General features: G+C 53.9%; 2 protein-coding genes across 2 annotated transcripts in view; both read left to right on the forward strand.

The window, feature by feature from the left end:
* Positions 1–247: 247 nt before the first annotated feature.
* Positions 248–7,794, forward strand: TOMM40 (translocase of outer mitochondrial membrane 40). The gene is made up of 9 exons (XM_034073532.1): positions 248–472; positions 1,635–1,702; positions 2,364–2,456; positions 3,389–3,490; positions 4,479–4,584; positions 5,267–5,389; positions 6,040–6,116; positions 6,719–6,821; positions 7,614–7,794. Exons 1-9 carry the CDS (start codon positions 301–303, stop codon positions 7,751–7,753), a joined length of 984 nt encoding a protein of 327 aa, XP_033929423.1. The 5' UTR covers positions 248–300; the 3' UTR covers positions 7,754–7,794.
* A 1,014-nt stretch (positions 7,795–8,808) lies between these two features.
* LOC117438113 (apolipoprotein E-like) overlaps positions 8,809–15,213 on the forward strand; it is an 8,961-nt gene continuing 2,556 nt past the window's right edge. Inside the window, exons 1-4 of the mRNA XM_034073529.1 lie at positions 8,809–8,848; positions 10,278–10,328; positions 10,905–11,109; positions 12,063–12,300. Coding sequence (XP_033929420.1) covers positions 10,286–10,328; positions 10,905–11,109; positions 12,063–12,300 — 486 coding nt within the window. The 5' untranslated portion in view covers positions 8,809–8,848; positions 10,278–10,285. The remainder of the gene's footprint in view (positions 8,849–10,277; positions 10,329–10,904; positions 11,110–12,062; positions 12,301–15,213) is intronic.

The raw sequence follows: 15,213 nt of genomic DNA on the forward strand, positions 1-15,213 counted from the left end.
CCATAGCAACGCCCTCCTTACCCCCCCTCCAAAATGGCGTCTCCCACTCCCCTCCCTCCCATGCGCGCCGCCATGACACCCCCTCCACCAATCCCCTTCCAGCATGGGCGTGGCCTCCCCACTCACCCACCAATCACCGCTCACCTCCCTCCCCTTAGGCCCCTCCCTTCCGCCTCCCACCGGAAGCCCCCTCCATCAACCAATCACGGTGCAGCACCAAACCGAGGCAGCCAATAGGAGGCGGTGGGCGGAGCTTCGCCTCAGTCGCCTCAGGCGCAGTGAAGGAGCAGGAGCTCCGCCATGGGCTCCGTCCTTGCGGCCGGGTCCCCCCCTCCGGTGTTACCGGTAACCCCAGGCCCTGGTTATGGGGCAGGGCTGCCCCATAGCTCTGCCCCACGGAGCCCCACGGAGCCGGCCCCGGAGCCGCTGCCCAACCCTGGGGCCTTCGATGACTTCCATCGGCGCTGCAAGGGTGAGTGGGAGGGAATGGGGGGGGAGAGGTGTGGGGCTGCCCCATAGGGCGGTGTGGGGCTGCCCCATAGAGCGGTGTGGGGCTGCCCCATAGAGCGGTGTGGGGCTGCCCCATAGAGCGGCGGTGGGGGGCACAGAGAGCCCCATTGGGGTCCCTGTTGGGACCTATTGGAATCCTGTCGCCCCATAGAGCCCCATTGGGGTCCCCATTCAGCCCCATTGGGGTTCTCATTGCCCCATAGAGCCCCATTGGGGTCACCACTCAGCCCCTTTGGGGTCCCCGTTGCCCCATAGAGCCCTATTGGTGTCCCATTTGCCCCATAGAGGCCCATTGGAAGCCATTGGGACCCCCATAGAGCCCCATTGGGGTCCCCATTCAGCCCCCTTGGGGTCCCCATTGCCCCATAGAGCCCCAATGGGGTTCTCATTGGGACCCATAGAGCCCCATTGGGTCCCCATTCAGCCCCATTGGCGTCCCCATTGCCCCATTGGGGTCCCTGTTGCCACATAGAGCCCCATTGGGACCCCCATAGAGCCCTATAGAGCCTCACTGGGACACATATAGACCCATTGGGACCCATAGAGCCCCACTGGGGTCCCCATTGCCCCATAGAGCCCCATTGGGGTCCCCAGTGCATCACTATGGGGCAGCCCTATAGATCCCCATTTCCCCCTCATGTATTGCTGTGTGGCAGCCCCATAGATCCCTATTGTCTCTGCCCCATAGATCCCCATTGCTCCCCCATGCATTGCTGTGGGGCAGCCCCATAGATCCCCATTGTCTCTCTCTGCCCCATAGATCCCCATTGCCCCCCCATGCATTGCTATGGGGCAGCCCCATAGATCCCCATTGCCTCCCCTGTGTGTTGCTATGGGGCAGCCCCATAGATCCCCATTGCCTCCCCTGTGTGTTGCTATGGGGCAGCCCCATAGATCCCCATTGTCTCTCTCTGCCCCATAGATCCCCATTGCCTCCCCTGTGTGTTGCTATGGGGCAGCCCCATAGATCCCTATTGTCTCTCTCTGCCCCATAGATCCCCATTACCTCTCCTGTGTGTTGCTATGGGGCAGCCCCATAGATCCCCATTGTCTCTCTCTGCCCCATAGATCCCCATTGTCTCTCTCTGCCCCATAGATCCCCATTGTCTCTCTCTGCCCCATAGATCTCTTCCCGGTGCAGATGGAGGGGGTCAAGCTGACGGTGAACAAGGGGCTCAGCAACCACTTCCAGGTCACTTGGGGGGCAGGGGTCGCTATGGGGTCTCTATGGGGTCGCTATGGGTCTCAATGGGGTCTCTATGGGGATCTGTGGGTCTGTATGGGTTTCTATGGGTCTCTATGGGGCTCTGTGGGTCTCAGTGGGGTCGCTATGGGTCTCAATGGGGTCGCTATGGGTCTCAATGGGGTCGCTGTGGGTCTCAATGGGGTCTCTGTGGGTCGCTATGGGTCTTTATGGGGGCTCTGTGGGTCTGTATGGGGTCCCAATGGGTCGCTATGGTATTCAATGGTTCCTAATGGTTCCCTATGGGGCTCTGTGGGTCTCTATGGGTCCCTATGGCTCTCTGTGAGTCCCACTGGTTCCCTATGGGTCTCTATGGGTCCCTATGGTACTCAATGGTTGTCAATGGGTCTCTATGGCGCTCTGTGGGTCTGTATGGGGTCCCAGTGGGTCTCTATGGGTCCTAATGGGTCGCTATGGTACTCAATGGTTCCCTATGGGTCTCTATGGGGCTTTATGTGTCCCAATGGGTCTCTATGGGTCCAAATGGTTCCCTATGAGTCCCAATGGGTCCCTACAGTGTCTCTATGGGTCCCAGTGTGTTCCTATGTGTCCCAATGGGTCCCTATGGGTCTCTATGGGTCCCAATGGGTCTCTATGGGGCTGTCCCCAGGTGAACCACACGGTGGCGCTGAGCACTCTGGGAGACTCCAGTTACCACTTTGGGGCCACCTACGTGGGCACCAAGCAGCTGAGCCCCACTGAGGTGAGGCCCTATGGGGTCTATGGGTCTCTATGGGGTCTCTATGGGGATCTATGGGGTCTCTGTGGGTCTCTATGGGGTCTCTGTAGGTTTTCTTTGGGGTCTCTGTGGGGTCCCTATAGGTCTCTATGGGTCTATATGGGTCTATATGTGTGTCTGTGGGGTCTCTAGAGGTCTCTATGGGGTCCCTATGCGGGTCTATGGGGTCTCTGTGGGGCTCTATGCGATCCTGTGGGGACTCTATGGGATCTCTATGTGTCTCTATGGGGGCTCTATGGATCCCTACGGGGACTCTATGGGATCTCTATGGGTCTCTATGGGGGCTCTATGGGATCCCTATGGGGACTCTATGGGTCTCTATGTGGGTTCCAGCAGGCTCCAGGCAGTGCATTGCTGTGCATCCACCAGGGGGCGGTATAGTGCCATGCTCCCTCTGCTCTATGGGTCCCTATGGGTCTCTATGGGGTCGCTATGGGGCAGCTATGGGTCTGTGTGTGTCTCTATGGGTCCATATGGGTCTCTATGTGTCTCTATGGGTCTCTATGGGTCTCTATGGGTCTCTATGCTCTCTATGGTCTCTATGGTCTCTATGTGTCTCTATGTGTCTCTATGGTCTCTATGGGTCTCTATGGTCTCTATGGTCTCTATGGGTCTCTATGTGTCTCTATGTGTTTCTATGTGTCTCTATGGTCTCTATGGGTCTCTATGGGTCTCTATGGTCTCTATGGTCTCTATGGTCTCTATGTGTCTCTATGTGTCTCTATGGTCTCTATGGGTCTCTATGGTCTCTATGGTCTCTATGGGTCTCTATGTGTCTCTATGGTCTCTATGGTCTCTATGGGTCTCTATGTGTCTCTATGTGTTTCTATGTGTCTCTATGGTCTCTATGGTCTCTATGTGTCTCTATGTGTCTCTATGGTCTCTATGTGTCTCAGGCATTCCCGGTGCTGGTTGGGGCCATGGACAACAGTGGCAGCCTCAATGCTCAGGTTCTGCATCAGCTCTCCCAGAGCCTGCGCTCCAAGGTGGCCCTGCAGGTAATGGGATAACATTGGGATAGCATGGGGATAACATTGGGATAACATTGGGATAACATTGGGATAACATTGGGATAATGGGGTGATGGTAATGGGATAACATTGGGGTAACATTGGGATAACATTGGGATAATGGGGTGATGGCAATGGGATAACATTGGGATAATGGGGTGATGGCAATGGGATAACATTGGGATAATGGGGTAATGGTTATGGGATAACATTGGGATAATGGGGTGATGGTAATGGGATAACATTGGGATAATGGGGTGATGGTAATGGGATAACATTGGGATAATGGGGTGATGGTTATGGGATAACATTGGGATAATGGGGTGATGGTTATGGGATAACATTGGGATAATGGGGTGATGGTAATGGGATAACATTGGGATAATGGGGTGATGGTTATGGGATAACATTGGGATAATGGGGTGATGGTAATGGGATAACATTGGGATAATGGGGTGATGGTGATGGGATAACATTGGGATAATGGGGTGATGGTAATGGGATAACATTGGGATAATGGGGTATGGTAATGGGATAACATTGGGATAACATTGGGATAACATTGGGATAATGGGATAACATTGGGATACCATTGGGTAGTATTGGGTAATATTGGGTTAATGGGGTAACACTGGGGTAATGGGGTAATGGTAATGGTATAACATTAACATAATGATGGGATAATAGCAATGGGATAACGCTGGGATAACGGGGTAATGGGTGGATAATGATGGGATAACAGTGGGATAATGGGATAACACTGGGATAATATAGGATCTATGGCTCTCTCTGTGGTCTCTCTATGGGTCACTATGGGTCCCTATGAATCCCTATTGGTCTCTATGGGGTCCCTATGGGGTTTCTATGGTTCCCTATGGGTGTCTATGGGGTCTCTATGGGTCTCTATGTGTCTCTATGGATCCCTATGGGGTCTCTATGTTTCTCTATGGGTCACCCCACATCTCTGCCCCCCCAGACCCAACAGGCCAAGTTCATCAACTGGCAGCTGGATGCAGAGTACAGAGGCAGTGACTTCACTGCAGCCCTGACCCTGGGGAACCCTGACATCCTGGTGGGCTCCGGTGAGCGCCCCCTGCTGGATGGGGGACCCATTGATACCCATTGAGTGCTATTGAACCCCATTGATCCCCATTGAGTCCTATTGAACCCCATTGAGTCCTATTGAACCCCATTGATACCCATTGATTCCTATTGATCCCCATTGAACCCCATTGATCCCCATTGAACCCTATTGACCCCATTGAACCCCACTGAACACCATTATCCCCTTTGTCCCTGATTACCTTCATTGACCCCCATTACCCCAGTTACCCCTATTCAACCCCATTGCCCCCATTCTCCCCATTGCCCCCGTTGATCCCCATTACCCCCATTGCCCCCATTAACCCTATTGCCCCTATTACCCCCATCAAGCCCCATTGTCCCCGATTGCCCCCATTACCCCCATTCACCCCCATTGTCCCCATTACCCCCATTGCCCTCAATTACCTCTATTCACCCCCATTACCCCCATTGCCCTATTACCCCCATTGACCCCCATTCCCCCCCAACCCCCATTACCCCATTGACCCCCATTACCCCATTGCCCCCTAAAACCCATTACCCCATTGACCCCCATTGCCCCCATTACCCCCATTCCCCCCCTAACCCCCATTGCCCCCATTACCCCCATTGCCCCCATTGATCCCCATTGCCCCATTACCCCCATTGATCCCCATTGACCCCATTGCCCCCTTGCCGCAGGGATCCTGGTTGCCCATTACCTGCAGAGTGTCACCTCCAGCCTGGCCCTGGGGGGGGAGCTGGTTTATCACCGACGGCCTGGAGAGGAGGGCACCGTGGTGGCCATGGCGGCCAGATACACAGGTACCTATGGAGACCCATTGATAACCATTGGTACCCCATTGATCCCTATTGATACCTATTGATACCTATTGATACACATACCTATTGATACCCATTGATACATATTGATACCCTATTGACACCTCATTGATACCCATTGGGTCCATTGATACCCATAGATACCCATTTGTACCCATTGATTCCCATTGGTACACATTGATCCTTATTGATACCCATTGATGCCCATTGATGCCCAGTGACGCCCATTGACCCCATTGACTGCCATTGATACCTATTGATGCCCATTGATACCCATTGATGCCCATTGATCCTCATTGATACCCATTGATGCCCATTGATACCCATTGACACCCATTGATTCCCATTGATGCCCATTGACACCCATTGACCCACATTGACACCCATTGACCCCCATTGATTCCCATTGACTCCCATTGATACCCATTGATTCCCATTGATGCCCATTGACAGCCATTGACCCCCATTGATTCCCATTGATTCCCATTGACACCCATTGACACCCATTGATGCCCATTGACGCCCATTGATGCCCATTGATACCTATTGCCCCCCACTGACCCCATTACGTGGCGGGGGACACCCCCATCCCCCAATGGGCACCCCCATAACCACCCCCCCCACCTTGGTAGCACCCAACTGGATCGGGACCTTGACCCTGGGCCAAGCGGGGGCTCATGCCACCTATTACCATAGAGCCAATGAGCAGGTAAGGGGGTAATGGGGGGTAATGGGGTAATGGGGGCAATGGGGGTAATAGGGTAATGGGGGGTAAGGGGGCAGTGGGGGAATGGGGGGTAAGGGGGCAATGGGGTTAGTTAATGGGGCTTATGGGGCAATGATGGTAAGGGGCTAATGGGGGCAATGGGGTAATGGGAGTTATGGGGGTAAGGGAGGCAATGGGGGTAATGGGGCAATGGGTGTGATGGGGTAATGGGGGTTAATGGGGTCAATGGGGGGGAAGGGGGTAATGGGGGTCAATGGGCATCAATGGGTTCCAACGGGAGTGAATGGGTTTCAGTGGGTCTCATATGGGGATCAGAGGGTACCAATGGGTGTCAATGGGGAACAATGGGTGTCAATGGGGTCAGTGGGGATCAATGGGTGTCAATGGGTGTCAATGGGGACCAATGGGTACCAATGGAGATCAGTGGGGGTCAGTGGGGATCAATGGGTGTCAATGGGTGTCAATGGGGACCAATGGGTACCAATGGGTCTCAATGGGTGTCAATGGGTCTCAATGGGTGTCAATGGGGATCAATGGGTGTCAGTGCCCCCCCATGTGGCTCTGACCCCCCCTCTGCCCCCCAGCTGCAGGTGGGGGTGGAGTTTGAGGCCAGCACCAGGCTCCAGGACAGCTCCGTGGCCTTCGGCTACCAACTGGAGCTGCCCAAGGGCAACCTGGTCTTCAAAGGTGGGTGCTATGGGGCTCTATGGGTGTCTATGGGTCTGTGGGTCTCTATGGGTCCTTATGTAGTCTGTATGGGGTCTCTATAGGGTGTCTATGGGTTTCAATGGGGTCTCTGTGGGTTGCTATTGGTCTCTGTGTTTCTATGGGGTCTCTACGGGGTTTCTATTGTCTGTGTGGGGTCTATGGGTTTTTATGGATTTCTATGGGGTCTATGGGTCTCTATGAGATCTCTATGGGGTCTCTATGAGGTCTCTATGGGGTGTCTATGATGTCTCTGTGAGGTCTCTATGGGTTGTCTGTGGGGTCACTCTATGGGTCTCCATGGGGTCTGTATGGGTCTCTATGGGTCCCTATGTGGTCTCTATGTGTCCCTATGCGTCTTTATTGGGTCTCTGTGGGTTTGTATTGGGTGTCTATGACGTGTCTATGGGGTCTGTATGGGTCCTTATGGGGTCTATATGGGGTTTCTATGGCTCTCTATGTATCCCTATGGGGACCCTATGTCCCTCTGTATTTCCCCATGGATCGCTATGTGTATCTATGTCCCTCTATGGGGTTTCTATGTGACCCTATGTCCCTCTATGTGTCCCTATGGGGTCCCCATGGGGTCTCTATGGTGTCTCTATGGTCTCTATGTGTCTCTATGTGTCCCTATGGATCTCTGTGGGGTCTCTATGGTGTCTCTATGTGTCTCTATGTGTCTCTATGTGTCTCTATGTGTCTCTATGGTCTCTATGTGTCTCTATGTGTCTCTATGTGTCTCTATGTGTCTCTATGATGTCTCTATGTCCCCAGGCTCCCTGGACAGCAGCTGGGTGGTGGCTGCAGTGCTGGAGAAGAAGCTTCCTCCCCTGCCGCTGACCTTGGCTCTTGGGGCCGTCCTCAACCACCGCAAGAACAAGTTCCTCTGTGGCTTCGGCCTCACCATTGGGTGACGGGACAGCCCATAGACACATATGGGCATCCTATAGACTCCTATGGATCACCATTGACACCTATGGACACCTACGGACCTCCATTGACTGCCATTGACCTCTATGGACACCTATGGACATCCCATAGACACACATGGACATCCCATTGACATCTATGGACATTCCATTGACACCTATGGACATCCCATGGACACCTGTGGACATCCCATAGACACACATGGACATCTATGGACCTCCATTGACTGCCATTGACCTCTATGGACACCTATGGACATCCCATGGACACCTATGGACTTCCTATAGACACACATGGACATCCCATAGACACACATGGACATCCTATAGACACATATGGACATCCTATAGACATCTATGGACATCCTATAGACGCATATGGACACCTATGGACACCCCATAGACACGTATGGATATCCTATAGACACCTATGGACCTACATTAACATCTATGGATCACCATTGACATCTATGGACCTCCTTTGACTGCTGTTGACATCTATGGACATCCTATAGACACCTATGGACCTCCATTGACATCTATGGATCACCACTGACATCTATGGACCTCCATTGACTGCTGTTGACATCTATGGACACCTATGGACATCCCAAAGACACACATGGACACCCCATAAACAGCTATGGACACCCCATTGACATCTATGGACATCCCATAGACACCTATGGACATCCTATGGACCTCCATTGACCACCATTGATCGCCATTGACATCTATGGCCACCCATGGACCTCAATTGATGGGCACATCCCATAGACACAGGTGGACACCTATGGACATACCATTGACACCTATGGATCACCATGGACCCCACTGACCACCATGGACCCCACTGACCTCTATTGAGCCCCACTGACCACCATGGACCCCATTGACCTCCATTGAGCCCCATTGACCGTCACTGAGCCCCATGGACCCCCCCATTGGCCACCATGGACCCCCATTGACCCCCATTGGGCTGCATTGAGCACCACCAGAAGAGGGAACCCTATTGACCCCCATGGACACCCCATGGACACCCCATTGATGTGGGACCCCCATTGACCACCAATGGATGAGGTACCCCCATGGACACCCCATTGACCCCCATGGACACCACATTGACCCCCCTGTTGACTGTTGACCCCCATTGATGAAGAAACCCCATTGACCCCAATGGGGCCCCCCATGGACCCCCCCATTGACCCCCATGGGGCCACCCCATTGACCCCCATGGACCCCCCCATGGGGTCCTCCCCCCCTTATGGAGCCCAATAAAGTGAATGACCCAACTATGGGGGTGTCCCTCCCCCATAGACCCCATTATGGGGGTGTCCCCGCCCATAGACCCCACTATGGGGCTCACCTCCCACCATAGACCCCATTATGGAGGTGTCCCTGCCCCATAGACCCCATTATGGGGCTCACCCCCCCCATAGACCAAACTATGAGGGTGTCCCTGCCCCATACGACTCCATTACGGGGCTAACCCCCCTATAGACCCCATTATGGAGGTGCCCCTGCCCCATAGACCCCACTATAGGTGTGTCCCTGCCCTATAGACCCCATTATGGGGCTCTCCCCTCTATAGACCCCATTATGGGGGTGTTCCCCCCCATAGACCCCATTATGAGGCTCACCCCCCCCCATAGACCACACTATGGGGGTGTCCCTGCCCCATAGACCCCATTATGGGGGTGCCCCTGCCCCATTGACCCCATTATGGGCCCCCCCCATCCCCCCCCCCGTGACCTTTGCCCCCCCCACGGCCACGTTGGGGCCTCCCCCCCCATAGGGGGCAAAGTCCAATGGGGGGGGGGGGGCGTGGCTCTGACGTCATCGATGACGTCACAAAGGCGGCGTCCCCACCCCCATTGACCTTATATGGGGGGGGAACCCCATTGGGGTTAATGGGGGGGGGAGGGGGTGACCTTTGCCCCCTGCCCCATAGCTCCGCCCCACACCCCATAGGGGTTATTTAGGGTCACCCCCCCCCCCACTCGGAGCCGGAGGGATCTGGATAAGGTGCGGATGGGAATGGGATATTATGGGATGGCGGGGGGGGTATTATGGGATAGAGGGTATTATGGGATGGGGGGGATGGGATATAGGGAATGGGATGGAGGGTATTATGGGATATGGGATATAGGGAATGGGATATAGGGAATGGGATGGGGGGTATTATGGGGTATTGGATCTTATGGGATATGGGGTATTATGGGATGGGGGGATGGGATATGGGGTTTATTATGGGATGTTATGGGATATAGGCAATGGGATAGGGGTTATGATGGGATATGGGATGTAGGGAATGGGATACAGGAGGTGGGATAGGGGTTATGGGATATAGGGGTTATTACGGGATATTATGGGATGGGAGTTATTATGGGATATTGTGGGTTATAAGGGGTGGGATATGGGGTGATATGGGATATTATGGGGTATGGGTTATTATGGGATGTGATGTGGGGACCCCCCCTCACTGTACCCATTGCCCTCTCCCCACCAGTTGCCACCATGAGGCTCTTCCTGGTGCTGGTGGCAGCCACTGTGCTGCTGGGTGAGTGACCCCCATAGAGACCCATAGAGACCCCATAGAGACCTATAGAACCCCATAGGAACCCCATATGACCCATAGAGACCTTATAGAGACCCATAGAGACCAATAGGTACCCAATAGAGACCCATAGGAATCCCATAGAGCCCCATAGGGACCCCCTAGAGAGCCATAGAGCCCCCATAGAGACCTAAGGGGACCCCATAGAGACCCATAGAGCCCCCATAGAGATCCATAGAGACCTATAGAACCCCATAAGGACCCCATATGTTCCATAGAGACCTTATAGAGACCCATAGAGACCAATAGGGATCCCATAGAGACCCATAGGAATCCCATAGAAGCCCCATAGAGCCCCATAGGGACCCCCTAGAGACCCATAGATCCCCATAGTGAACCCAGAGAGACCCCATAGAGACCTATAGAACCCCATAGGGACCCCATATAATCCATAGAGACCTTATAGAGACCATTAGGGCCCCATAGAGACCCATAGAGCCCCATAGAGACCCATAGAGCCCCATAGAGACCCATAGAGACCCCCGCCCCCCCATTGACCTCAACCTCCCCCCCCCCCAGGCTGTGGGGCGGAGCCTCCCACCACCAAGGCCACGCCCCCTCCCACCAAGACCACGCCCTCCAAGACCACGCCCCCTATCACCAAGACCACGCCCCCTCCCACCGTGGCCACGCCCCCTCCCCCCTCCCTATGGGGGGCCCTGGAGGGGGCAGCTCTGAACGTGACTGCGCGGGTGTGGGGCAGCCCCATAGTGACCCGGATGAGGTGAGGGGGGGGCAATATGGGGTCAATGGGGGGACCACAATATAGGGGTCAATGGGGGGGGAGACCCCAATATATGGGTCAATGGGGAGGGGGGACCCCAATATAGGGGTCAATGGGGGGGATCCCAATATAGGGGTCAATGGGGGGGAGACCCCAATATAGGGGTCAATGGGGGGGAAGACACCAATATAGGGGGCAATGGGGGGGGGGGCCAATATGGGGGTCAATGGATGGGGGACCCCTAATATAGGGGGCAATGGGAGGGACCCCAATATACGGGTCAAGGGGGGAGGGACCCCAATATAGGGGGTAATGGGGGGGACCAATACGGGGGTCAAGGGGGGAGGGACCCCAATATAGGGGGCAATGGGGGGGACCAATATGGGGGTCAATGTGGGGGACCCAATACAGGGGTCAATGGGGGGGAGCCCCCAATATAGGGGGCAATGGGGGGAGAGACACCAATATAGGGGTCAATGGGGGGGGAGACCCCAATATGGGGGGCAGTGGGGGGGAGCCCAATATGGGGGTCTATGGGGGGGTGACCTAATATGGGGGTCAGTGGGGGGACCCCAATATAGGGGGCAATGGGTGGGGGCCCAATATGGGTGTCTATGGGGGGGGGCAATATGGGGGAGCAATATGGGGGGAATGGGGGGCAGAGACCCCAATATAGAGGGCAATGGGGAGGGGGGACCCCAATATAGGGGTCAATGGGGGGGACACCAATATAGGGGGCAATTGGGGGGGTAGACCCCAATATGGGGGGGACTCAATGGGCCCTGTAGGACTCAATGGGGCTCTATGGGACTCAGTGGAGCCCTATAGGTCTCAATTGGTCCCTATAGGACTCAATGGGGCCCTATAGTACTCAATGGAATCAATGGGGTCCCATAGGAGTCAATGGGGCCCAATAGGACTCAATGGAGCCCTCCCCCCCCCTCCTGTCGCAGGCTGATGACGTCATCCCTGGGCGCGCACCTGTCCTCGGAGGCGCGCGAGGCCCGGGAGCGGGCGGGGCTGTACGCGCGGGAGGCGCGCGCGGCGCTCGCGCGCTCCCTGGCCGAGCTGCGCACGCGCGGGGCCCTCTGCGCGCGGCGCATGCGCAGGAGGCTGCAGCGGGACCGGGAGGAGCTGCGCAGGCGCTGGGAGGGGTGGGGCCGGGCGGTGGCCCGGATGTGGGCGGGGCCTGTGGAGGGGGCGGGGCCTGAGGAGGGGGCGGGGCCTGAGGAGGGGGCGGGGCCTGAGGGGACCCTGAGGAGGGAGGGGCAGGAAAGGACCCGGATGTGGGCGGGGCCTGAGGAGGGGGCGGGGCCTGAGGAGGGGGCGGAGCTTGCGGAGGGGGCGGGGCTAGAGGGGACCCGGAGGAGGGAGGGGGAGGGGGAGGAAAGGACCCGGATGTGGGAGGGGGGGGAGGAGGATTTTGGGGTGGAAAAGGGCGGAAATGGGGTCGGGGAGGGGGGGGAGGGGAAAGAGGATGTTTGGGGGTGAGAATGGGGGGAAAAATGGTGGAAATGGGGTTTTTGGGGTGAAAAAGTGTGAAAATGGGGATTTTGGGGTGAAAAATGCCAAGAATGGGGGTTTTGGGGTGAAAAACGCTGAAAATGGGGCTTTTTGGGTTGAAAAACTGTGAAAATGGGGTTTTGGGGTGAAAAATGTGGAAAATGGTGATTTCTGGGGTGAAAAACGCTAAAAATGGGGGATTTTGGGGTGAAAACCGCTGAAAATGGGGTTTTTTGGGCTGAAAATGGGGATTTTGGGGTGAGAAATGTGGAAAATGGGGTTTTTGGAGGTGGAGAACATCAAGAATGGAGGTTTTTTGGGGTGAAAAATGTCCAAACTGGTGGCAGAGAACAATAAAATGGGGTTAAAACGTTAAAAATGAGGTTTTGGGGTGAAAACCCTCAAAAATGGTGTTTTTGGTGTAAAATGTGAATAATGGGGTGAAAAACGTCAGAAAAGGGTTTTTTTGGGTTAAAAACATCAAAAATGGGGTTTTTGGAGGTGAAAACCATTAAAAATAGGGGGTTTTGGGTAAAAACCGTAAAAAATTGGTGGTTTTGGGTGAAAAACATCAAAAAATGGGTTTTTTTGGGTGGAGAACCATAAAAATGGGGATTTTGGGGTGAAAATCATCAAATATTGGGTGGGGAAGCTCAAAAATGAAGGTTTTTTGGGGTGAAAACCCCCAAAATGGGGAGGTTTGGGGTTAAAACATCAAAAATGGCTTTTTGGGTGAAATAAACCCAAAATGGGGGGTTTGGGGCTGAAAATCATCAAATATGGGCTGGAGAACCTCAAAAATGATGGTTTTGGGGTGAAAAACCTTCAAAATGGGGGATTTTGGGGTGAAAACCAACAAAAATGGGTTTTTTTTTGGGTGGAAAACATTAGAAATAGGGATTTTGGGTGGAGAATCCCAAAAGTCATCACTGGGCACCCAAAAAAACCCTTTTTTCACCCAAAACTACCCAAAATCCACCTTTTTCACCCCAAAACAGCTCTTGGACCCAAAATCCTCATTTTTTCACCCCAAAACCGGCCCCTTGACCCAAATCCCTGTTTTTCACCCCAAACCCCTCCCCCCTCCGCCCCCTCGGACTTTGCCCCCCCAGCCCCTCCCCCCCCGGCCCCGCCCCCCCCAGTGCCCATAAACGGGGGCGCCGCGGAGGGGGGAAGGGCCGGAGAGCGGAGCTCAGGTGGGGGAGGGGAGGGGAGGGTTTGGGGTGAAAAACAGGGATTTTTGGGTGGTTTTGGTGGGTTTGGGGTAATTTTGGGTAATTTTGGGCGATTTTTGGTTAATTTTGGTTGGCTTTGGGGAGTATGGGTAATTTTGAGTGGTTTTGGGTGATTTTTGGGTGGTTTTGGGTAATTTTGGGTGATTTTGGATGGTTTTTGGTGATTTTGGGGTGTTTTTGGGTAATTTTGGGTGGTTTTGGTTGATTTGGATGGTTTTGGGTAGTTTTTGTTGATTTTGGGTAATTTTGGGGGGTTTTGGGGTATTTTGGGTGACTTTTGGTAATTTTGGGTGATTCTGGGCAGTTTTCGGTGATTTTGGATGATTTTGGGTGGGTTTGGGTAATTTGGGTAATTTTGGGGGGTTTTGGGTCGTTTTGGGTGTATTTTGCTATTTTGGGGTGGGTTTGGGTGTTTTTGGGTGATTTTAGGTAATTTTGGGTAATTTGGGGGCAGTTTTAGGGGTTTTTTGGTCTATTTTGGGGTGGTTTTAGATATTTTTGGGTATGTTTAGGACGATTTTTGGTGATTTCAGGCTGTTTTGGGCCGATTTTGGGTGGTTTTTCAGCTGCTTTTGGGTCTTTTGGGTGCTTTTTTGTGTTGTTTTTGTTGGTTTTTAGGTGCTTTTTGGGTGTTTTTTGGCTATTTTTGACCTGGTTTTGGGTGGTTTTGGGGGACTTTTGGGTGGTTTTGGGCTGGTTTGGGCTGTTTGAGGCGGTTTTAACCTATTTTGGGTTTTATTATGGGTCATTTGGGCTGATTTTGGGTGTTTTTGGGTGATTTTTGGGTGTTTTTGGGGTGATTTTGGGCAATTTTGGGTGTTTTTTGCCCATTTTTGCCCATTTTCACCCGTTTTTGGCTGTTTTGGACCCATTTTGAGGCTGTTTCAGGTGTTTTCAGGCTCTCTCCAGGTCTCACCATGGCCGCGCTGCCCCTCCCCCTACTGCTGAGTGTCCTGCTGCTGCTGTGCTCCAGTGAGACCCATAGAGACCCATAGAGCCCCATAGAGACCCATAGAGACCCATAGAGACCCCATAGAGACCCCATAGAGACCCATAGAGACCCATAGAGACCCATAGAGACCCATAGAGACCCATAGAGACCCATAGAGAACCCATAGAGACCCCATAGAGACCCATAGAGACCCATAGAGACCCCATAGAGACCCATAGAGACCCATAGAGACCCATAAGGACCCATAGAGACCCATAGAGCCCCATAGAGACCCCATAGGGACCCATAGAAACCCCATAGGGACCCACAGAGACCCATAGAGACCCCATAGATCCCCATAGATCCCCATAGATCCCCATAGAGCCCCATAGAGCCCCATAGAGCCCCATAGATACCCCATAGACCCCATAGATC

The sequence above is a fragment of the Melopsittacus undulatus genome (assembly GCF_012275295.1).
Source record: "Melopsittacus undulatus isolate bMelUnd1 chromosome 26 unlocalized genomic scaffold, bMelUnd1.mat.Z SUPER_26_unloc_1, whole genome shotgun sequence".
Taxonomy (NCBI): Eukaryota; Metazoa; Chordata; class Aves; order Psittaciformes; family Psittaculidae; genus Melopsittacus; species Melopsittacus undulatus.

What these genes read in the sequence shown, in the direction of transcription:
- TOMM40 (XM_034073532.1), top strand. Translation starts at nt 301, where the DNA reads ATGGGCTCCGTCCTTGCGGCCGGGTCCCCCCCTCCGGTGTTACCGGTA. An exon ending in AGCAGCTGAGCCCCACTGAG is followed by an intron (nt 2,457 to 3,388) that starts GTGAGGCCCTAT and finishes TATGTGTCTCAG; the next exon opens with GCATTCCCGGTGCTGGTTGG. An exon ending in GGGCAACCTGGTCTTCAAAG is followed by an intron (nt 6,822 to 7,613) that starts GTGGGTGCTATG and finishes CTATGTCCCCAG; the next exon opens with GCTCCCTGGACAGCAGCTGG.